The sequence below is a fragment of the Hemitrygon akajei genome, chromosome 7 (genome assembly GCF_048418815.1).
Source record: "Hemitrygon akajei chromosome 7, sHemAka1.3, whole genome shotgun sequence".
Taxonomy (NCBI): Eukaryota; Metazoa; Chordata; class Chondrichthyes; order Myliobatiformes; family Dasyatidae; genus Hemitrygon; species Hemitrygon akajei.
Window position 1 is genome coordinate 126,418,381 of NC_133130.1, and position 25,771 is coordinate 126,444,151.

Here is a 25,771-nt window from a genome sequence, read left to right on the forward strand (position 1 = left end):
GATTCTGGGATTAACCTATCCCATGCCTAAAAAGCTGAGGTAATGCTTCAGAAAAACAATTTATATTTTATATTCCCGCTGGCAAAAAATATAAAACAGATTTTTTGAATAGAAAAATGTGAATGTGTGTTGATTATAACGCTTTAAGTGTGCCTTGCTTGTGATTTTTGGAGGCCGGCCCCCGGTTGCTAGGGAGGCCATATTGGACCGGGGTGAAGTGGGAGCAAAATCAAGCGCGAAAGTAAAAGAGCCGGAGCAGCTTTTTGTTGTTTGTCATCTACAATCTCACACCATCCTCCCTTAAAATGGCAGATGAGAGAGTAAGTATCCTCACCACTTCAAGCTCAGTGACTCCTTTTTTGATCCAAGTTATTATTTCTTTTATACGCTTGACATCTTAACGGTTTTTTTTAAAGTGTACCAAAGTCACGATTATGCCGGGGCTGCGGTTTTATTTATTGGAGAGGCCTCCGTTATTCGTGTCGACGGTTAAAATTAATAGTACACTGGTATTTAGTCAATTACAATTTGCGCTAGTTAGTGTATATATTTTTATACCTGTAAGTTTATATATCTTGAGGCTCTTAATCTTTAATTTCGTCCCATCTCTGCAGTAAAATCCGTCCCTGGTTAGGTCCATTGGTGGCCTAAATGATGGTGAATCATTTAAAAGCCAATTAACTAAGTTTGCCGTGTCATTTTATTTTTTAAAAAAGTCATTTAGTTTTTTCTCTCATTTATGGAATTAGTGGGGATCGAATACTCTGCGACGGAGGTGATTTATAAGGTCTTTTTCTCTCCAGTTAGTCTTATAGACCTGATGAGGTAACGTCTACTGTATGTATTAAGAGAAAAGTGTGCTTCTCTCTACTTAAAAGGGCCTTTGAAAATTAAAAAAATGTCAAATCTTCCCATGAGACCGCACTGCCTTTTTATGTGTTGTTCTTTTTTTAAAAAAATCAGTACACTTTATCACTTTCTTGTGTATATATAAAGTCGTTATGTTATCTGGGACAGTTAAGTTTCTTTCACCAGTTAATAAAGTAAATGTAATTTTTTAACGTTAGTATCAGTGTTTTAATTTAGGGAGCTGTTGGTTTTACCGGATAATAGTGAGTAATTTTCAAATCACTTTTTAAGCATTCTTGAATCTTTATTTTTTTTAACCAAAGATATTGAGGGAGATGGTACAAAACTGCATAAACCAATCTCAGCCTTGCCTCATTGAATGGGGGCATGAATTCAAAGATGTACATGCCTATTACTTCCTGTTGCTCCCTTTATATATTTCTGCCTTTTTCTAAAGCACTAGTTCTGGAACTAAAGTTTTCTGCTTCATTCCATCCAGAGAAGGAAAAACTACATCCTCATTAATGTTATGAGATGGAAGTTTAAAGGTTTTTCTTTCACTTTTTGTGTTCTTTATACTGTGTTACTACTACTGTACCTTTGATTGTTCAAATAAAGGTCCTCTTTTAAATAGGCAGTTTTTAAGTTTCAGAATCAGGTTTAATATCACTGGCATATAGACATAGTAGAATTAGGCCATTTGGCCCATCAAGTCTGGTGTGCCATTCAATCATGGCTGATCCTTCTTCCCCCTCCTCAGGCCCAATCTCCGGCCGTTTCCCCCATAACTTTGATGCTGTGGCGAATCGAGAACCTGTCAATCTCTGCATTAACAAATTCCACAACTTCATCGCCCTCTGACTGAACAAATTCCTCCACATTTCTGTATTAAATGGACACCCCTCTATCCTGAGACTGTACCTTCTTGTCCTAGATTCCCCCATGATGGAAAACATCGTTTCCACATCTACTATGTTGAAACCTTTCAACATTCAAAAGGTTGAGATGCCCCCCCCATTCTTCTAAATTCCAGTGAGTACATGCCCATGGCCATCAAGTGATCCTCATACGTTAACCCCTTCTTTCCCAGAATCATCCTTGTGAACCTCCTCTGAATCCTCTCCAATGTCTTTCCTTTGATAAGGAGCCTAAAACTGTACACAATACTCAAGGTGAGGCCTTATCGCTGCTTTATAAAGTCTCAGCATCACATCCATTGCATTTGCCTGTCTCACCACTGACTCAATCTGCAAGTTCACCTTTAGGGTTTTCTGCACAAGGACTGCGCATTATAGCACAGAAACAGGGCCTATGGCTCAGTGTTGTGCTGAACCAGCTAAAAGACAAACCAAAAACACCCAAACAATAGTTCCTCCCCCATTCGCACAATATCCATATCCCTCCATCTTCCTCACATCCATGTGCCTACTTCTTAAAAGCTTCTAATATATTTGTTTCTACCACCATACCAGGCAGCGCATTCCATTCATCCACGATTCTGAATGGGGGGAAAAACTTGCCCCTCACATCCCCATGTCATGAAATCTGTTGTCTTTGCGGCAGTACAGTGCAATAACAACAGAAAAATAACAATTACACTATATGTAATTTAGTAATTGTATATGTAATTAGTGTAAAAAAAGTAGCAAGGTAATGTTCATGGAGTTCAAATCAGAAATCGAATGGCAGAGGGGCAGAATCATTAAGTGTGTGTCTTCAGGCTCCTGTACCTCCTTCCTGATGGTAACAATGAGAACATTACACAACCTATTCTCCATTTAAACCTCCTTTCCCCTGTAAACAATATTTTATTGTACAGTCTTTCTAGTAGCAATAAGGTACTCTTAAATTTTGGCCTTTTTCAGTGCATTCATAGATTGCTAAGGTGCACCAGAGTTTTTCTATGTTTTAATTATGGCTAAGTTCTAGATCCTTGCCTAAATAGGCAGCATTGTCATCCCATCAGCAATTCAGAATGAGGGCAGAATTTTTATTTTAACATATGCTCTAGAGGTAGTCAATGTTGCCATGTTGATTTGATATATTAAAATATATTTTGAGTAACTTTTAATAATTGCTAACTAGTCTTTGTTTATTTGCACAGGTGTAATGTTTGAAAATAAAACAAATGTTTGCTTGCACCTGGGTTTGCTCCTAAGTGATCAGAAAAGTAGCCGTTGATTCAAATTACATTTATTGTCAGAAGTATGTATGCAGTATACAACCCTGAGATTTGTCTTTCCACAGACAGCCATGAAACAAAGAAACACCTTAGAACCAGTTCAAAGAAAACATCAAACACCCAGTATGCAAAAGCAAAGAACAAACAAAAAAAATGAGCGAAAACACACTGGGATTTAAAAGAGGGCGAAAGGTTCTGTGAAACAGCTGGTGGTAGACCAATAATCCAGTGATCGGTGATGAGTGGAAATAAAAACTAGCCCTGTGAAATCAACTGTAGAAGATCAGGGTTCAACACCCACTGCTGTCTGTGAGGAGTTTATACATTCCCCCCGTGATTGTGTGGGTTTCCTCTGGGTGCTCCACTTCAAGTCAAGTCACTTCTTATTGTCATTTCGACCATAACTGCTGGTACAGTACACAGTAAAAATGAGACAACATTGTTCAGGACCGTGGTGCTACAGGAAACAATACAAAAACTATACTGAACTACGTAAAACAACACAAAAAAACTACACTAGACTACAGACCTATCCAGGACTGCACAAAGTGCACAAAACAGTGCAGGCATTACAATAAATAATAAACAAAACAATAGGCACATTAGAGGGCAGTAAGTCGGTGTCATTCCAGACTCTGGGTATTGAGGAGTCTGACTTGGAGGAAGAAACTGTTAAAGTTTGGTCGTGAGAGCCTGACTGCTTCGGTGCCTTTTCCCAGATGGCAGGAGGGAGAAGAGTTTGTATGAAGGGTGCATGGGGTCCTTCATAATGCTGTTTGCTTTGCAGATGCAGTGTGTGGTGTAAATGTCTGTAAAGAGACCCCGATGATCTCAGCTGACCTCACTATCCGCTGCAGGGTCCTGCGATCCGAGATGGTGCAATTTCTGAACCAGGCAGTGGTGCAGCTGCTCAGGATGCTCTCAATACAACTTTTGTAGAATGTGGTGAGGATGGAGGGGTGGGAGTTAGACTTTCCTCAGCCTTCGCAGAATGGAGAGACGCTGCTGGGCTTTTTTCGCTATGGAGCTAGTGTTTAGGGACCGGGTGAGATTCTTTGCCAGGTGAACACCAAGAAATTTCGTGCTCTTAACAATCTCTACCGAGGAGTCGTCAATGTTCAGCGGAGAGTGGTTGCTCCGTGCCCTCCTGAAGTTAACAACCATTTATTTTGTTCACGTTCAGAGACAGGTTGTTGGCTCTGCACCGGTCCGTTGGCTGCTGCACCTCCTCTCTGTATGCTGATTCTTGCTGATGAGACCCGCCACAGTCGTGTCATCGGCGAACTTGATGATATGGTTCCAGCTGTGTGTTGCAGCACAGTCGTAGGTCAGCAGAGTGAAAAGCAGTGGACTGAGCACACAGCCCTGGGGGGCCTCGTGCTCAGTGTGATGGTGTTGGAGACGCTGCTTCCAATACGGACTGACTGAGGTGTACCAAGTCTAGGATCCAGTTACGGAGGGGGGTGTTCAGGTCCAGTAGGCTCAACTTTCCAATCAGTTTCTGAGGAATGATTGTGTTGAGTGCTGAACTGAAGTCTATGAGCAGCATTTGAACATGTGTGTCTTTTTTGTCCAGGTGGCTTAGGGCCAGGTGGAGGGTGATGACAATGGCGTTGTCTTTTGAATGGTTGGGACGGTACGTGAACTGCAGGGGGTCCAGTGAGGGGGGCAGCAGGGTCTTGATGTGCCTCATGACTAGCCTGTCGAAACACTTCATGATGATGGATGTGAGTGCAACGGGAAAGGTAGTCATTGAGGCCAGGACACTGAAGACTCCTTCGGCACAGGGACAATGGTGGCGGCTTGAAGCACGTTGGAACGATGGTGCTGCTCAGCGAGATGTTGAAGATGTCTGTGAGAACATCTGCTAGCTGGTCTGCACATCCTGTAAGCACTCTGCCAGGAATATTGTCTGGTCCAGCAGCCTTCCGTGGGTTGACCCTGCACAGGGTTCTCATATCTGCCGCGGTGAGACACAGCACCTGGTCATTTGGAGGAGGGGTGGACTTCCTCGCCGCCACGTCATTCTCTGCCCCAAAACAAGTGTAGAAGTTGTTCAGCGCATCTGGGAGGGAGGCATCACCCGCACAATCAGGTAATGTTGTCCTGTAGTTGATGTCCTGAATGCCATTCCACATGTGCCGTGTGTCACCGCTGTCCTGGAAGTGGCTGTGGATTCGCTGGGCGTGTGCACGCTTTGCCTTTCTGATGGCCCGGGACAGTTTGGCCCTCGCTGTTGTTAGGGCTACCTTGTCACCTGCTCTGAAGGTGGAGTCACAGGTCCTCAGCAGCTTACGCACCGCTGCGGTCATCTGGTTGGGGCGGGTAGTGATGGTCTTGGACTCAGTGACATCATCAATGCACTTTCCTCCCACATTCCAGAGACTTGGAGTTAGTGAGTTATGGGTATGCTATATTGGTGCTGGAAGTGTGGCAACACTTGGCTGCCTCTAGCGTATCCTTGGATTGTGATGCAAAGCTGCATGTTTCACTGAATGTTTGGATGTACATGAGATAAAGTTAAAAGTACATGTATGTCACCATATACAACCCTGAGATTAATTTTCTCGGAATATTCAATAAATACATGGAATAATAAACCTAAGAGAATCAATCAGACTGCACCATTCTTTAATAATGACTCCAACATTGGGAGAAATTGGTGCTTACAATTTTTCGAAATGTGGTAAATTGGCAGGAATCATGTGTTCTTGCCTACGCATTACAGTTTTAACCAATATCAAAATTCCAAGATAGCAAGGTTGGAATTGTCAGCCCAAACTGTCCACTAATTATTTTTCACAGATGCTGCCTGACCTGCTGAGTTCCTCCACTGTTTTATGTGTGTTGCTCCAGATTTCCACCATCTGCACACTTTTTTTTATTGTTTATGACGAGGGTCTTTAAGTTTCTGTTCATAAAAGAAGGCCTGTTTCAGTTATCTGTCCTATCTATTCCAGGAAGCAGGTGACCATGATACTTCTACAGAGAACGTGAATGAAGATGCTAACCATGATCCCCACTTTGAACCAATAGTCTCTCTCCCTGAGCAAGAGGTGAAAACATTGGAAGAAGATGAAGAAGAACTTTTCAGGATGTAAGTAACTAAAACAGTAAGTTTGCATATTGTGCCTGCAGCCACCTCAATATGATTTGTACAGATAGATGTTTCCTGATTTCGTAGCATGGTGTCTTGTGCTGTGTAGGTGATTTAGCCTATTTCTGGGCTTCATTGGAAAAGTAGATTCACTTCTTTTATATCCTACTTTTCTTCTAGTCTTGATTTCCAGCTGGCTTCCTGTTTTCTTCAGACACGTGTTTGATCTTGAATCACAATTTTGGCTTGTGAAAATATAAAAATAGCTTAAAATACTTAAACCACTTTTCAAAAATGTAATCACTGGAGTTTCTATTGTGAAACCTTACAGGCCAATGTGTACACAGCAAGGTCCCACAAAAACTGAGAAAAATGATTAGTCAGTTTGTTTTCATAGGATTTTTTTTAAAATCAAATTTTAATTCTAATTATCATTCAAACATGCATGAATACAGCCAAACAAAACTGTGTTCCTCTGGGGCCAAGATGCAAAACATACACAGCATATTCAAAGTAGTGAGCAAAAAGAAATCAGATATACAGCTCTAGTCCCTGAGTGTTGGCACAGTTCTGGGCAATGTACAAAAGAGGGTTTTATTATTATGGTTAATAATGTACTTTGTAATAATGTGGTAAATGAAATGGCCAACTTGAAGGTTAGATAACACCAAAGAAATAATGGCCCTGGGAGAGCAACCTTCTCTTTGTGGAGAGGACCTCACGTCATAGATCAACCGAACATTGGCATTATTTGTTCACCTGTAGAGTGTATTAACTGTGTGCTCTTTGGCCCTAAAATGGATCATAGCTTTAAGCCAAAATCTACTTGATTTTCTGTGAAAGTTGCCACTGAGCTAAAGCAAAGGAGTAGAGTAAAGGAAAATTTTTGAGGACTTGTGACTTTTTGATGTTTCAGCTAAAGATTTGTCTTAATTTAAGACCCCATCTTATTAATGCATTATCTAATTGTACCATAAATGTGAAAAACTCTGCAGTGCTGGAAATTCAAAGTATAACACACAAAATGCTTGAGGAACTGTGCAGTTTGTGCAGCATCTATGGAAAAGAAGGGTCTTGGCGCGAAGCATCTTTTGTTTACTCTTTTCCAAAGATGCTGCCTGACCTGCTGAGTTCTTACCTAATTGCATCCTGTCTACAGTTGTGAGTGCTTCTTAACAATATGTAAGGAACAGGTAATGCTAGAACATGTATTCCTGGATTAGTTTTGCTGTTCTGTAGGTATGTGGGTATCATAGTAGGTTAGACATTGCAGAATGAGGGATGCATGCAAACAGGTGAATTTTAAATTTAAAGACTGGTGAATCTTACCAATGTTACCAACATACTTATTAACTGCCCATTACACTGCTGGCGTTTAGCCATGAAGGTAGAGGATCGTTGGACTCCTCAGTCTGGCCTCTACCCTTTGACCTGTTTGGCATGGGTGACCTTACCAAGAGCTAAAGCATAAAGCCCTAAACTCTAGCCAACGTAGCTCTTCGGGTCATTGAAGCACGCAAGCCTCCATCCAAATCCTACAACAAGGTTGTGGTCCTCTTGGAGGAACATATGACTGATGGGTAAATGAGTTGTTGGGGTTGGGATACAGGTAAGAGCTAAGAGCTTTGGATGATCTTCAGGATGTATAAATTGTTGAGACTGTTGAGTTATTGAGTAGCCAATGTCAGCAGCTGTCTTTGTGAAGGTGGTTTATGAGCTTAAAGAACATTATTCAGAATTGCAAAGAATGATGTGATTCCAAACTGTCTTGGGCAGTGGCTGAGAAAGAGGATGAAATCTGTGGATAGAGACAGATTTTGTTAAGGTGGGGTAAGATCGAAGGTAACTGGTGGTCTAATGTAATAGCCATTGGTCTTCCTAACATTTAGTTGGAGGAAATTTTAAATTTGAATAAGCACAGGCACCATTGAATCTCTGGATTTGTTGAATACAGATAGATTTGGGGTCGCATGATTTAGGATGATGCTGAGTAATTGATTTAGGATAGTATTGTAAATCATCAGCAATTGAGCAGGAAGAGCTAGCTTTTCATAATCTTCTCCAGCTGACTGGATAACTGAGCCAATTGAATGTTGGATATGAGCTGTTGAAGGATAATGATGTCACTTTGCAGTAAAGGATAATCAGACACGTAAGGCTTCAAAATTTATTAGGGGCACAAAAGTTAGGGATTATATAATTTTTTTTAAAAAACAGATGTTTAGTTCTTTTGATAGGTATCAGTCACATAGGAAAACACCTGAGTCCTGATGAAGGGTCTCTGCCTCAAACACCGGCTATTTACTCCCCTTTCCGTAGATGCTGCCTGCCCTGCCGAGTTCCTCCAGCATTTTGTGTGTTGCTCTGGATTTTCAGCACCTCCTAGATATTTTTTGTGCCCATAAGTTATTTTGAGGCACCTTTTTATTTACATTTGTTGAATAATTACAGGTGTATTCTTGTGCCTCAAACCTGAGTTTGACTCTTTACATTTCCAATGATGTGTCATGTTAATGAAACAATACTTTTCCTTCAGAAGTGGATTAATTTGCTGCTGCTTCTAACTGCTTTCTTGTGCTTTTTGTAAACAATTCTGTAATGTCCTTAACAGAACATTTGAATACACAGCGGGGGGGGGGCACTTCTGCACAAGATCGAAGTAAGTTGCAGAAACTTGTAAAGTTAATCAGCTCCATCATGCATTAGACTCCGCAGTATCCAAGACACCTTCAAGGAGTGGTGCCTTAGGAAAGCGTCCATCGTCAAGGACCCCCACCAACCAGGAAATGCCCTCTTCTCATTGTTACCATTGGGAACAAGGTGAAGACACAATCAACGATTCAGGAATAGCTTCTTCCCTCTGCCATCTGATTTCTAAATGGAGATTGAACCCATAAACACTACTTATTTAATTTAATAGAGATATGTTTTCTGTCATTCTTTTTTTTTCTCTTATTTATTATGTATTGTAGTGGTTGCCAACCCGTCGATCTTTGAGACTTTCCCAGTAGATCCTGGAAAAAAAAGAAAAAGAAATACACAAATACTGTTGAGAGATTGTTTCCGGGTTGCGGGGTTTTAGTTCCGTTCTTTCTGCCCAGTGCGCATGCAGTGGTCCCCAACCACTGGGCCACGAGGAAACGATGTGAGTCAGATGCAACTTTCCTCATTCCCTGTCACGCCCACTGTTGAACTTGAACGCACGTGAAGTCATCAGTCGCCTAAACGCAGTGATACCCTCGCGTCAGAATTCACTGGTTGGCCTCAGGTAACCAGCGACCTCGCGTGGCCAGCGAGAAGTGCCGTTACTACTGGCCTGGAGCGCGGACAGATGGGCGCTGCCTCGAAACCTGTTTAACACACCAAATGTCCATGGGGAACCAGGTATTCGCAGATGACCTAATTCGGCCTCAGAGTTTCTTTCATAAGTAGCAGAGCAGCTACCTTGCTGTGATCTACTGAAACAAACTTTTGTCGGCTGATAGATCCTACAAGGAAGGCGGGTGCCTTCCTCTTTCCGGACTGCGGCTGCCGTGGCCCCGGCACGGGGACCTCCGGCCCTGACCTTGTCCTCACCCCACCCACGACCAGCCACACCTGGCCAAGGCGTCTGGCAGTGGGCGGGCGGGCGGTTGTCTAATGAGGCAGTGAAGCCCTCAAAACTGCTTCAGCACCTTGAGTCCAAGCATACTGCACTTAAAGACAAACCCGTCGAGTTTTTTCCAGCAGAAAAAAAGAGAGCAAGCGGGACAGAAGCTAAGTGCCGAGAGCCGTGGAAACTAAATTGCGGAACCTGCTTCAAGTATCGCTGTATTCCCATCGTGTTTAACACTCCACACACACCCCCCCCAGTCGACCGGTCTGCAAGAATATTGTCAATGTTAAACCGGTTCGCAGTGCAAAAAAGGGGCCAGTACCCCTGGTGTTTATACATTATTTTTACTTCCGGGTTGCGGGGTTTTACTTCCAGTCTTTTCTGCCCTGGTGTGCATTAAAAAGGTTGGTGACCACTAATGTATTGTACTGCTGCTATAAAGTTAATGAATTTCACATTGTGTGTGAATAATGTTAAACCTGACTCTGGGTTGCAGTACCTAACAAGTTATTATGCACTCACTGGTTATGTAGATACAATGGATGCTGTAACTAAAGTTTAAAAGTACTCTGATTCTAAGTACTCATTTCTTATCGAGGCCTGTCCATTTTTGAGTAATTGTTTTCATTGTCTGCTGGATGAAAGGTCTCTGCAGCCGAGAGCTATTGTTCTGAGGCACGAAAGAGATTGAGTCAAAAAGTGTAGGTCGTGATCACTTTGGAGGGGAAAGTGCTCTTAATATCAATTCCTGAATTGCTATGAATTTGACAAAAAGGTCCTGCTCAGTTTCAATGCTCCCATTATCTTTTGCAGTTCTGATTAGTTTAGTTACCAGTCCCATTTGCTGTGTTTTCAAATGGCTCGACATCGTGGCTTTGTTCTGTTGATCTATCACAGAGTGAAGACGCCTGTGCGTGTATCTGTTTAATGTGTACTTGATGTACGATACTTCACAAATCAACCAACTGATTCCAATGGCATGGAAACCACGACGATTGGAGTTGATGGTTTTGTTGCAGCCTTCATCTGCCTTCACAACCGTTGAGTTCAAAGTAACTTCATCCGCCTGTTCCACCGTTGAGGTCTTGGTTGGATTGTTCTTTGTCAGGGACCTCACCCTCGACCTTACTGCCATGGTGACCCTACCAGGAGCATAGCTCCAGACGGCATCACTCTTGGGATCTCAGGACCACACAAGCTTCTCCACCACGACAAGGTGACAATCCACAGAGAAGTCAAATGACTGCCTTGGTATTGTCAAGTGGTTGTACAGTATTTGCTTATTCCAAGTGGTTATCCGGAAAAATAAAGGACTGTGTCTGATGCAGTTGCCAATTGAGATTCTTTAAGAGAAACACTTCCACATAATAGCACAAGCCTTTGCAGTCATAAACTGGCACTTTCCTCTACCCTTCCAGTTAATAATTTGCTTTCAAGTTCACATTTCCTCTGAAATATACAGTAACATTCCTGAATGTGTGGTTTTGTTCATGTTTATTCCAGCCCACCAATAGTTTTGGGGCTGGTATAACTGGAAGAAACGAGCTGGACTTACACTTGTGTGATAGTTCTCAGCCTCAGAATCCTGATCTTCTACAGTTGATCTTGTGTGACTAGTTTTTAGGGGAAAAGCACAGTAGCTTTCCAGTACTGGCAATTTGGGTTCAATTCCTGCTGCAGCCTGTAAGGAGTTTATATGTTCTCCCCATTACCCCGTGGGTTTCCTCCCACAGTCCAAAGACATAGTGGTTAGTAGGTTAGCAGGTCATTGTAAATTGTCCTGTGATTAAGTTGGATTAAATCTGAGGATTGCTGGGTGGCGTGGCTTGAAAGACCAGAAGGCCTATTCTGTGCTGTATTTCAATAAATAAATAAAATTCTACAGTTCTTTACAGCCAGTGGGGTACTTTTGAAGTCGGTGTTGTAGTTTAGGAAGTTCAGCAAAGAACTATGTCCAACTTTCTCCCGTGAACAGCAGTAATCATTTTCTTTTTGTGTTTTATTAGTTTATTGAATAATATCAGTGATGATACAGAATGAAGTCCCTTACCACCTCCATTGAACTTGCCCTTGCCCGCATCTGTTTCCCACGCCTCTGCTCTCATCCTTCCGCCCTCATAATAGGGATAGGAATCCCCTTGTCCTTACCTACCATTCTACGAGCTTCCATATCCAGCACATCATTCTGTGTAAAATCCACCATCTCCAACGGCGTCCTACAGTTATGCACATTTCCCCCACCCCCTCAAACTCTGCTTTCCATAGGGATTGCTCTCTATGTGACTCCCTTGTCCATGTGTCCCTTTCTACTGATCTCCCTCGTGGCACTTAGCCCTGTGACAAGTGCTATGTTGCCCCTATACCTCCTCTCTCAACCCAAGTCCGTCCAGGTGAGGTGACACTTGCCCTTCAAGTCACTCAGTTATCTATTATATCTGGTGATCCCGGTGAGGCCTCTACATCAGTGAGACCTGATGCAGATTGAGGGACCACTCTGAGTACCATAGCTCTGTCCGCCACAAAAGCCAGGATCTCCGGTTGACTACCCGTTTCAATTCAACTTCCCATTCCTATTCTGACATGTCTTGTCCATGGCCTCTTTTACTGTCATGATGAGGCCAAACTCAGGTTAGGTGAGCAACATCTCATTCTGTCTGGGTAGCCTCCAATCTTATGGCCTGAACATCAATTTCTCTGACTTCTGATTGTTTCGTCATCTCCCTCTGGTTCTCTTCTGCTTTCCCTTCCTTCCATGGTCCACTCCTCTCCTATTGGATCCCTCCCTTTTTTTTTTACATAAATTTTGCTGTGTGTTTATTTTTGTCTAATGCATTAGTATCAACAGAAAAGAGCAAATTTTAAATTCCCAAACATACATTTTCCCAAAAAAATTATATATTAGAGAAATGTTTGTATTTAGAAAAACATTAAGTAGTAAACAACTATTCACATTAAAAACTTGATTAATTTGTAGATATGTAGCCTACTGCATGATTAAACAAAGATAATAAGCAGGATTCTAATGGATCAGTGACAACAGGTTGAATGAACTAAACTGGCTAACTGAAACAGAAGCAGGTGTAGAAGGAAGGAAACTGAGCAAAGGACTATTAAAACTAAAAGGTGAAGGTGTGGCAGATGTGACAGTTTAACCTTCAAATCATCGATTCTTACACCAAGAGTGAACACAGCAACAAGACACAAAGTGGTCATCCTGCATCAGCAAGGTCTCTCTCAAGCAGAAATTTAGCAGCAGGCAGGAGTTTAAAGATGTGTTGTCCAAGCTCAGAAGCACAAAGAAACAGGCAAGTTTGAGGACCAGAAGTGTGATGGTTGGCCATGGAAACTGAGTTCAAGACAAGAGATGCATCAAACTGGTATCCCTTCTAAATCAGAAGAAGTCCAGCACTACTGTCAGCTGTAAACTCTCAGAAACCGGTAGAACCCAAATAGACTGCTCAATCTGAGAAACCTTGTCAGAAGTCACCTTCATGGAAGAGTTGCTGCAAAAAGCCATTCCTCAAATGAAAACAAAACCAAGAGACTTGCCTATGCACAAAACACAGACTGGGGTGCTGAACAGTGGCAGCAAGTGCTCTGGACTGATGAGACAAAATATGAAATTTTTGCCTCAAACAGGAGGCATTTGGTCTAGAAGAGCTGGAGAGTGCAATATAAACGAGTCTGCAGCCAACAATGAAGCACGGCAGAGGGTTAGAGCTGCATTTCTACGTATGGAGTTGATCTGGTCAACATTAATGGAATCATAATTGCTGAGAAATACAAGCATTGCCATTAGGGAGATGTCTGTCGGTCCCATCTTCATTCTGCAGCAGGACAATGACGCCCAACACATGGCCAATGTCATAAAGAATTATTTTCAGCAAAAATTAGAAGAAGAAGTTCTGCATAGTATAGTCTCCAGAGCTCTGATCTCAACATCATTAAAGCTGTCTGGGATTACCTGGAGAGGCAGAAGCAAGCAAGACTGCCAAAGTCTGAAGAAGAACTGTGGTTAGTTCTCCAGGATGCTTGGAACAGCCTACCAGCCAATTTTCTTATAAAACTGCACAACAGTTTACTGAAAAGAATTGATGCAGTTTTAAATGCAAGGAGTGGTCACAATGTGCCCAAAACTTTTACACAGTACTATATTCCTTCCTGATTTCCTACTTCAAATTCCCACCTTATTATTTTGGCTTCTTTCCCCCTTCCTTTCCGGTCCTGATGAAGGGTAACAATTGACTGTATTCCCCTCTATAGATGCTGCCTGGCTTGCTGAGCTCCACCGTTTTGCATTTTATGTGTTGCTCATCTGCTGTGTCTATGCCAGCAGGGATCAACCTTCCTCATGGTCATATAGTTCCCTGCAACTCAGAGGCATGACAGGGTAATTGATCTTATTTAGATATTGAGCTTCTGTACTGTTTCAGTACAGGTTTTTCTAAAGTGCTGCTTAAATCCAGCCATCTGATTAGGAATCATGGGCAATAACTCCTAATCATTTAAAGATTAAAATAGTTGTATTTAGATGTTAGGGTTTTAAACAGTAAGACTTCTGGGCAAGTTATCCAAGTTTTATTTTTAATTGTCTTTAAATATTTTGTATCAAAGTGGAAATTCTGTGAAACCAAGAAATTCAAATGCCTTGAGTTCCAAATATTCAAGTCAGCTATATTGAACTGACCAGGTTGCCTTTTTGTCTTGGCACCAACCAAACACACATTTCCTTGGGAATTTTCTGTCCTTGTTTGTTAGGAGCCCCTCAGACTAATTGCATTTTGAACACTTTTACCATATTGCAGTCAATCTGGAGGGGCAATTTGCTGATGTTTTACTTGTGTTGTTGTGACTGAAGTCACCAGGGGACACAAGCTGTTGATTGATATAAAGGTCTTTATTCTGCACAACAAGCAGGCATCATACTGGAGACACTCTTGGAAGAAGCAGCCTCCTGATGCAATATTACTTCACATTTTATGTTAAAGTACAATGTTAGGAACAGGACAATTTCTAAGTTACAATGCATTCATAAGGCTTCCTTTGAATTGCACATAATTTCAAACATCTAAATCTTCACACCAACACATCCAAAATGAGTATTAATCACTGCTGTCACTGAGCTGCATTCATGCATTTAGAGACATCTCAGATCAATGGGGTGTTTCTTGGGTTGCAGTCTGACCCCAGTCTGCAGCTCCAAGAAGACCATTTTAAATTTCAATCTACAGTCTATATTCAGATCTGAAGACTTTGCTGTTGAAATTAATATTTGCTATGTTGTATAACTCCAGAGTATGCCCTAACAAGTTCTTTTATGAAGTAGATGAACTGCAAAGTGTTTGAAAAGGCTGGAAGCAGGATTTAAAATGTCCTAATTTTGTTTTTATTTCACCAGGCGTGCAAAACTCTTTAGATATGCCTCTGAGAATGACCCCCCTGAATGGAAAGAACGAGGAACTGGGGATGTGAAGTTGCTGAAACACAAGGAAAGGGGAACAATTCGCCTCCTGATGAGAAGAGATAAAACTCTGAAAATCTGTGCAAACCATTATCGTACGTTACACAAATTTCACGTGTTTTACCTTTGGCAGTTGTAAATCATTTTAATTTTTCTTGGAAATTTTGATTTCTTCCTATGCTAATATTTCATCCTTGCAAATGTCTGTTCAATGATTTGATTAATCCTGTGAGGCACTCGTATTTTGTGCGTGTTGTGAATTTGAGGTGCTATTTACTTTTACTCTTGAGGAAAAGTTACTTGTTGGTATTACTTAAATACTAGTATTAATCATATCCACGGATCCCACAAAGTTGCAGTGCAAATTGATAAAGGTGTGGTGCATTGAGACGGTCAACATTTAGCCAGATTTATGCAGTTTCCTATTGCCTTCTGATTGCACTTGAAAGCATGCATGACTCAAATGAAAACCAGATTATTTTAAATTATGCTGGATTTAACAGTTGAATGTGTACAGAGTTTTCCACATTGATACATTTTTTAAAAAGTGCACACAATTAAGGCAATAGGGTCTGGTGGAACGAAGCACTGGCTCGAATTGAGAAGCTGTTATTTAAAAGTGGGTTTATTTACCTCTTTGCACTGCTGTCTAAAATTGAGGAATTCTCCTTTGGACTCAAATGAAGTCTGTTGCTCTGGCATGACATTTTTTATTTATTAACATTTACAGCAAAAAAAATTGTTCAGCTGGTTTAAGTAGTTGTTGCCAGTTGCGCCATTGGCGCTTCAGAAAACAGTGAATGTCCTCCATCTCTCTCTGTCCTTGGGCATCTTCTCTATTGTGCCCAGGTGTGGTTCAGGGTCCTCATTACAGTTTGTATAGTATGGCGCCAAGTTGTCTTTTGTCTCCCACATTTCATCTGCCCTTCAGGAGTCCAGTGAAATGTTTTCTTGTTGATTGGGTTGGCCTCTCTTCTCATCACATGCCCAATCCATCTCCACAGTTTCCTCATGATGATTGTGGCATGTCCTCTTGGTGACACTGACGGAGTAGGGCGTTGTTGGAGATCTTTCTTGGCCAGAAAATTACAGAGGATTTTCTGGAGGCTCATGGTATGGAATGACAATAACTTGGCAGGATCATTCTGTATCATGTGCCAGCATTCTGATCCATGCAAGAGTGTGGCCAGAACACAGTTCTGGTACAGCTTCATCTTGGTGTAGACCCTTTAGTTGGTTGATCCCCATTTGTTGCCCATGATTAAGAAAACTGCCAAAATGAGATTTTTTTTTGTGTGTGTGAGACAAGCAAATTGTATTTTCACTGATTTTAAAAAAAAAATTATTCCTAGTTACACCTTCCATGGAGCTAAGGCCTAATGTTGGTAGTGACCGGGCATGGGTGTGGAATGCTCCTGCTGACTTTGCAGATGAAGAACCCAAACCTGAGCTTCTGGCAATCCGATTCTTGAATAAGGAAAGTAAGTATTAGATTTTATTGTCCCTATGAATTCTAAACCTGTAACACAACTGGTAATCAACAATGTAGATTTGGTTTTATTAATCATACGTGCATTAAAACATGCAGTGATAGGCATTTTTGTGTCAACAATCAAACATAGTCTGAATATGTGCTGGGGACAACTTGCAAAGTCACCATGCTTCAGGCACCAACGTAACATGCCCACTACTTAGTAACCCATCTGTATTTGGAATGTGGGAGGAAACTGCAGCATGCAGAGGTCACAGAACAAATATCGCCATCATTATGTGCTTTGTCGTATCAGGTGGGTGAACGTGGTCCATGACCATGATTGTTCTTGGCAAGTTTTTTAACTGAAGTGGTTTGCCATTGCCTTCTTTTGGGCAATGTCTTTGGAAGGTAGGTATTACCAATATTTATTGATAATTACCCAGCCATTATCAATACTCTTCAGAGATTGGCATCTGTGGTCTCATAACCAGGACTTGTGATATGCACCAGCTACTCATATGACCATCCAGCACCTGCTCCCATGGCTTCACGTGGCCCTGATCCAGGAGCGGGCGGGGGTGGCTAACCAGGTGCTACACCTTGTTCAAAGGTGACCTGTAGGCTAAGGGAGGGAAGAAGCACCTATACCTCCTTCGGTAGAGATGCATTTCTACCCTGCCACTTGGCGAATATACAAACTCCTCAAAGATGGCAGTGTAAATTGAACCCTAATCATTGGCACTGTAAAGTACTGAACTAACTGCAATGTCACCATGCCTTTCTCTTCCCCCACTCACACCCCCAAACAGAGAATGTGCTGGGGACAGCCCACAAGTGTTGCCACATATGGCTCCAATATAGCACACCCACAATGTTCCATAGAACAACAGAGGTGGCAATGACAACAACAAATACAAGACAACATCAAAACAAGCCCCTTTCTCATCCCGCCTGCCCCTTGTGCACGCATTCAAACGAGAAAATATGACCAGTCCTCCACACTGCTGTACTGCACCAATGGTGGTGCAGCATTTTCCTTGCTGAGCTAGTAATTTAGAGTTCTGGACAAATAGTCCACAGAGTTTTGAGGTTACATTTTGGTGCTAAGTTTGGTTCATAATTATGAAGCTTTAAAAAATTGAATTGGTGATGATCTGAGGTGCAAAGGGACTTGGGAGACCAGTGCAGGATACTTGTATATAGGACAAAGCCAGCATGGTTTCCTTGAGGGAAAATCTTGCCTGACGAACCTGTTAGAATTCTTAGAAGAGATTCCAGGTAGGATAGATAAAGGGGGATGCAGTGGAATTGTATATTTGGACTTTCGGGAGGCCTTTGACAAATTTCCACAGATGAGGCTGCTTATCAAGTTAAGAGCCCGTGGCATTACAGGAAAGTTACTGGCATAGTTAGAGCATTGGCTAATTAGTAGGAGACGGTGAGTGGGAATAAAAGGATCCTTTTCTGGTTGGCTGCCAGTGACTAGTGGTGTTCCACAGGGGTCAGTGTTGGGACCACTTTTTATGTTGTATATCAGTGAATTAGATGATGGAATAGATGGCTTTGTTGCCAAGTTTACAGATGATACGAAGATTGGTGGAGGGGCAGGTATATTGCAGAAGACTCAACCAGATTAGGAGAATGGCAAATAAAATGCAATGTTGGAAAATGCATGGTCATGTACTTCGGTAGTAGAAGTCCAGATGGTCTGCATCCTAGGGTACTAAAGGAGGTGGCCCTAAAATTGCGGATGCATTGGTAATCATTTTCCAATGTTCCTTAGATTTAGGATCAGTTCCTGAGGATTGGAGAATGGCTAATGTTATCCCACTTTTTAAGAAAGGAGGGAGGGAGAAAACAGAGAACTATCAACCTGTCAGCCTAACATCAGTAATGGGGAAGATGCTAGAGTCCATTATTAAAGATGAAATAGTGGCATATCTAGATAGCAGTGATAGGATTGAGCCGAGCCAGCATGGATTTACCAAGGGTAAATCATGCTTGACTAATCTATTGGAGTTTTTCGAGGATGTAACCAGGAAGTTAGACAAGGGAGATCCAGTGGATGTAGTGTACCTCGATTTTCAGAAGGCATTTGATAAGGTCCCACATAGGAGATTGGTGGGTAAAATCAAAGCTCATGGCATTGGGGGGGGGGGGGGGGGAGAGACATTGATATGGATAGAAAACTGGTTGGCAGATAGAAAGCAAAGGGTAGCGGTGAATGGGTGTTTCTCAGAATGGCAGGTGGTGACTAGTGGGGTGCCACAGGACTCGGTGTTGGGACCACAGCTGTTTACGATTTATGTCAACGATTTAGATGAAGGCATTGAGAATAACATCAGCAAATTTGCTGATGATACTAAGCTGGGTGGCAGTGTGACATGTGATGAGGATGTTAGGAGAATTCAGGGTGACTTGGATAGGCTGGGTGAGTGGGCAGATACTTGGCAGATGACGTTTAATGTGAATAAGTGTGAGATTATCCACTTTGGGAGTAAGAACAGGAAGGCAGATTATTATCTGAACGGTGTAGAGTTAGGTAAGGGAGAAATACAAAGAGATCTAGGAGTCATTGTTCATCAGTCACTGAAGGTGAATGAGCAAGTGCAGCAGGCAGTGAAGAAGGCTAATGGAATGTTGGCCTTTATTACAAAGGGAATTGAGTACAAGAGCAAGGAAATCCTCTTGCATTTGTACAGGGCCCTGGTGAGACCACACCTGGAGTATTGTGTACAGTTTTGGTCTCCAGGGTTAAGGAAGGACATCCTGGCTGTAGAGGAAGTGTAGCGTAGCTTCACCAGGTTAATTCCTGGGATGTCAGGACTGTCTTACGCAGAGAGGTTAGAGAGACTGGGCTTGTACACGCTGGAATTAAGGAGATTGAGAGGGGATCTGATTGCAACATATAAGATTATTAAGGGATTGGACAAGATAGAGGCAGGAAATATGTTCCAGATGCTGGGAGAGTCCAGTACCAGAGGGCATGGTTTGAGAATAAGGGGTAGGTCATTTAGGACAGAGTTAAGGAAAAACTTCTTCTCCCAGAGAGTTGTGGGGGTCTGGAATGCACTGCCTCAGAAGGCAGTGGAGGCCAATTCTCTGGATGCTTTCAAGAAGGAGCTAGATAGGTATCTTATGGATAGGGGAATCAAGGGATATGGGGACAAGGCAGGAACCGGGTATTGATAGTAGATGATCAGCCATGATCACAAAATGGCGGTGCAGGCTCGAAGGGCCGAATGGTCTACTTCTGCACCTATTGTCTATAGAAATAAATTATTTCTATTGTTTTCTCAATGAGAGAATCTCCAAAAGAGATGCAGAGGGACTTGGGAGTCATTGTGCAGAACACCCTAAAGGTTTACTTGCAAGTTGAGTCAGTGATGAGGAAGACAAATGCAATGTTAACATTCATTTCAAGAGGTCTAGAATACAAGGGCAGGGATGTGATGCTGAGGCTTTATAAGGCACTGGTGAGACCTCACCTTGAGTATTATGAATGGTTTTGGGCTCCTCATCTAAGGAAAGATGTGCTGCCATTGGAGAGAGTTCAGAGAAGGTTCACAAGGATGACTCCAGGAATGAAAGGGTTATCATACGAGGAACATTTGATGGCTCTCAGTCTATACCCACTGGAATTTAGAAGGATGAGGAGTTTCTCATTGAAACCTTTTGCATGATGAAAGGCTTAGATAGAGTAGACGTGGAAGGATTATTCCCATGAGGGTGTCTAGGACAAGAGGGCACAGCCTCAGGATAGAGGGGTGTCCATTTAAAACAGATGTCGAGAAACTTCTTTAGCCAGAGTGTGGTGAATGTGTGGAATTTATTACCACAGGTGGCTGTGGAGGCCAGGTCGTTGAGTATATTTAAGACAGCTTGATAGGTTCTTCACTAGACAAGGCATCAAAGGCTGAGGAGGGGAAAAAATTCAGGCATGATTGAATGGCAGAACAGATTTGATGAGCCAGATGGCCTAATTCTGCTCCTATGTCATCTGGTGTTAAGTGGTGTTCATATTGGTTTATTGTTGTCACATGTACCAAGGTACAGTGAAAAGTTTGTCAAAGGTTCAATCTGTATGCCATGCACAACCCAGACTGTCTTCCCTAAAGACAACCACGAAGCAAAACCCTTCAGAGAAAATAATTAAACCCCATGCACAAAAAGAACACATTGCGCAAACAGCAACAGAAAATGTGTGAATAACACAAAATCAAGAGTCCATGCATATTCAGTTCAGCTCAGTTCATGTCTGCATTCAGAATACCCCATAGTAGCAAAATAGTGTTACATACTGTTTATACACATCAAATCATTACAGTATTTTCAGCTGGAATAAGGTAAAACAATAACAATGCAGAATAAGTGTCATTGTTAAAGCAGCATGTCAATCTATAGCTGTCAACAAAGCATGACTTGCGTTATATGCTCAATCTTGGGCAAAAACACCTGTTCTAATCATCACATTGTAAATACAAAGATAAATTTAAAGTTAGATTTCACTGAGTTGATGGTAAACAGTGAAAACAAAGAGAAAGCTGCAGACTTTCAAGTTCAAGCAGTTAGTCTTTGATCTGAGTAATCTTCTTAGGAAAATAGTTAATCATAAGATACAAGAGCAGAATTAGGCCCATTGAGTCTGCTCTGCCATTTCATCATGGCTGATCCATTTTCCCCCTCAGCCCCAGTCTCCTGCCTTCTCCCCATATCCCTTCATGCCCTGACTATTCAAGAATCTGTCTGCCTCTGCCTTAAATTATACCCAATGGCTTCTCCATATCTGCTTGTAGAACGAATTCCACAAACTCACTGCTCTCTGGCTAAAGAAGTTCTTCCTCCTCTCTATTCTAAATGGATGCCCTTCTGTTCTGAGGCTGTGTCCTCTCTGATCTTAAACTCCCTACCATAGGAAACATCCTGTCCACACCCATTCTATTTAGGCCTTTCAACATTCGATAGGTTTCAATGAGGTCACCCATCATTCTTCTGAATTCCAGTGAGATGAGGCCCAAAGCCACCAAACACTTCTCAAAAGACAAGCCTTTCAATCCCTGAATCACTTTCATGAACCTCCTTTGAATGCTCTCCAATGTCAGCACATCTTTTCTTGGATAAGGATGTTAACACCATCAAGATTTTTGAATTGACTGGAAACTTTCTGAATTCAGAAAATCAGTGGTGCTTTAAAAATTCTTACTTGGGTGTTGGTGAGTTTCCAGGAAGTGTTCTCAGTAGTGAAACTGCTGCAGTACATTGTTAATCTTTCTACTGTATATGTACCTACTTAATATATTTCAAAAATTTATTGCTTTAAACAAAAACTTTGCAACTTTAGATTTTTTTTTCATTTATTAGATGCACAGAAGTTTAAGGCAAAGTTTGAAGAATGCAAAGAGAAGATGAAGCTAAAGGGTAATATACATTTTTAATTACAACATGTATGACATATTTGTTAGCCATAAATTATACATTGAGAAGTTAAAGATTTAATCAAAAGTGTTGACAGTTTTCATGTAAATTGAGCTTTTACAAAATCAAATGTTTAATCTTATTAATTTGTTTTGAAGTTGTGATTTATAAGCGTGAATGCCTGGTTGGATAAGATTCCAAGATCCTTTATCGTGTTGTAAATTTCATAATCTTGGAATGATCTGTCTGGGGAGGGGAGGAGCAAAAGAAAACAAAAAATGGGAATCTAATATAAAAACCAAAAATACCCAGCAGATCGGCAACATCTGTGGAAAGAGAAAGGGTCCTAAAATTTCTGGTCATCTCTTTAAAACTGCCACACACTTTTCCGTGTCTGATCAGAAATCAACTAACTTTGAATTATACCTTGTATCATTCTAGAATTTAAGTGTAATCTAAATTTAAATGTAATCTAAAAGATAATTCTGGTTTTGAAAGTGTGTGTTGAAACTGTTACTAAGATAAAACTGAAATACACAGATGTTATTCCAATTTGACTATTTGCAGGCTTCTGTCCTTATTGATATAAAGATAGTCTTTCAATGTTTCAAACAGTGCAGTTCAAAGACTTTTAATTGGTCATTTTAAGTGACATACTTCACTAGATCCTTGACCTTGTGCCAATTTTATAATCTGTAATCTGTGTGCTCATGGGGAGTGATATTTTTCTTCCCCTTCTGCACCCCTGACCCTCCAACTCAGTTTGCCGTTTTGTAAATTAAAATTGAAAACAATGAACTAGTGTTTATTTAAGAAAATCCAGGCTTTTCTGTAGCCAAAAGAACAGTGACTGTTTACTGTATTCAGGGGTTTGGAATAAAGGAGGCAATGGATCTGGGAGATGGGTATGCACATGTTGAAGATTATCAATAAACCTGAGAAAGCCTGCAAATGCTGGAGGAACTCGGTAGGTTGGGCAGCATCTATGGAAAGGATTAAACAGTTGATGTTGTTGGCTGAGACCCCTCATCAGTTTGCCCAACAACTCATTTTGTCTGGGTAGCCTCCAGCCTGGCAGCATGAACATCAATTTCTCTAACTTGATTTTTTTCCCCCATTCCCTATACTGGCTCCCCTCTTACTCTTTTTACTTGCCCATCACCTCCCTCTGGTGTTCCTCTCCCTTCCCCTACCTCCCCACCTTATTCTGACTCCTGCCTTCTTCCGTTCCAGTCCTAATGAAGGATTTCAGCTCAAAACATCGACTGCTTATTTCCGTAGTTGCTGCCTGTCCTGAGATCCTCCAGCATTTTGTATTTCAACACATACAAAAGCTGGATGAACTCAGCAGGTCAGGCAGCATCCGTTGACTGCTCATTTCAGTGGATGCTGCCCGACCTGCTGAGTTCATCCAGCTTTTGTATGTGTTGATTTGACCACAGCATCTGCAGTGTACTTTGTGTTTAGCATTTTGTATTTGTTGCTCTATCAAATTTTGCATCGTTCCTGTAGTTGTGATATCCGTAAATTCTTCACAGCCTGTGAATGACTTTTGAAGAGTAGTTCATCTGTGAGCAAACAAGGTAACCATTGGCCTTCCTGTCTGCTTTTGTGCTGTCTAGTTATGCAGAAGCACATCCTTTCTCTTTAGTAATCTTATTATATCCACCAGTTATTACCCCTTAACCATTAGGCTGTTGAACCAGAGGGGATAGCTTCACTCACCCCAACATTGAACTGTCCCCACAATCTATAGACTCTTTCAAGGACTCTTCCTCTCATGTTCTCAATTTTTTTTTTGTATTTGCAGTGTTATCTTTTACACATTGATTATTTATCCATCTTGAGAGCAGTCTTTCATTGACTCTCTGTGTTTATTTGTATTTACTGAAAGCTCACAAGAAAAATTAATCTTGGGGTCATATATGGTGATGAATCTGTACTTCGAACAACTCATTTTTATTGTTTCTTATTAGGTAACAATGAAAGTGCAGATAAAGTTGCCGAAAAGCTAGAAGAATTGTCCGTAAAGGAGGATAACAAAGAATCTACCAAAGAGGAAGAAAGTGAGAAGAAGGAAGGGACCAGTGAAAAAACTGAAGCAAATTAATTAATCCTGGTCCTTGTTTTCCCTTTCCTTTTTTTTTACAGCAGACTGTAATGAACTGGGTTTGGACACAGATGAGCCCTTTACCAGGCTCTTGCCCTGTGGTCCCAAATTGGTTATGAAGACACAGTACCTTCACAGAAAGTCATTCCTCAGTCATCAACCACCATTAATGTGCTAATGTATTCCTCGGTGAAAAATTCTTGGAGTGTTAACTACTGCCTTATCTATTTACAGTCTTCTGAGAGGATAATTTAAATCTATTGCTTTAATTCCTGAAAATTGGTGATCATAACATGCTTTACAGTGTATGACTGACTTTAAAAAAAAAAAAAAAATTGTTTTGTGAATGAGACTTAATGTCAGAATTCCCGCATCGGGTAGCAGATGGTTTATAACCAAATAAAATTCAGTTAAGTTGTACATGGAAAAAAAAAGAACTCTAGGTTTTTTTATTATTATTTTTGCCCTGTAATGGTTCTGGGCCAAGTATGCCACCAATGTTGTAAGACTACATTTAAGATTTTTTAAATTTTTACTCAAGTTTTGTTTTGTTCCCCATCTAAATTGGTTAACTGACAGATTACACAATAGAAAGATTAGTGGCAAGTTCATTTCGATATAGTTTTGTATCCTGAGAACTAGAGGAGAACCTTAGATATTTCCCTCATAATTTAACCGTGCTTGGATAGAGTATCCCAATGAGAGAGTGGTGAAGCTGCAGGAAACTATTACCGTGCCAACATCTTTTGGAGTTTTTTTTTTTGCTGAGTGACATCCCAAGGGAGAGAAAAATTGTAAACTAGTACAAGTCCAATGCTATCATATCTTAAAAACTGACACCAAATCTTGTCTGATAGTAATAATATAATGCACGAGTAATGTAAGTGAAGAGGAGTGATGCTGATAGTTTCAGTGGCCAACTTTTTATTTTCCTGCTGGCTACAGCTAAGCTGTTGGTACATAGCAAAATCTATAATACTAGCCATACAGTTGGCATGCACATCATTAGTAACACAAGCTTTACCTACAGAAAAAATTGTTCAATTTGAAAGAGCTTGTTCTGATAAGTATGCATTTGCTTGCCATGAACCACAAACATTTGTGTATAATCCTGTTACTGCTGGAATGAACAAACCATCTTAATCTACTGTTTTGTAATGGGGAAACTTATAAATTGTTGAAAATTGATACTCTCGTTAGGAAATTTGCAATAAAGGTTTTTGCGAACAGCATGCAGTGCAAAGATGTTTTATAGGTTGCTTCAGTTTTTTGTTTGCTTCCACCATCAAGCTACATTTTCTGGGAGAGTTTTTCCCATTGCTCGTGATCTTTGGCTTTTAAACATTTGAGACCTCTTTGGTTTTCCCAGTATTGATTGATTGTATCTCACTGTCAGATATAGGACAAATCAGAGCTTCACTCAGTGGCCACTTTATTAGGTACCTGAGTGCTGCTGTAGCCCACCCACTTAAATGTTCGACATAGTGTGCATTCAGAGATGCTCTTCTACACACTGCTGTTGTAATGTGTGATTATTTGAGTTACTGTCGGCGTGAGTCAGTCTGACCATTTTTCTCTGACCTCTTTC

General features: G+C 41.2%; 1 protein-coding gene across 1 annotated transcript; it reads left to right on the forward strand.

The window, feature by feature from the left end:
• Nucleotides 1–184: 184 nt before the first annotated feature.
• ranbp1 (RAN binding protein 1) lies at nt 185–25,415 on the forward strand. Its single transcript, XM_073051910.1, has 6 exons — nt 185–320; nt 5,992–6,128; nt 15,122–15,279; nt 16,537–16,665; nt 22,020–22,076; nt 24,050–25,415. Exons 1-6 carry the CDS (start codon nt 306–308, stop codon nt 24,181–24,183), a joined length of 630 nt encoding a protein of 209 aa, XP_072908011.1. The 5' UTR covers nt 185–305; the 3' UTR covers nt 24,184–25,415.
• Nucleotides 25,416–25,771: the final 356 nt, after the last annotated feature.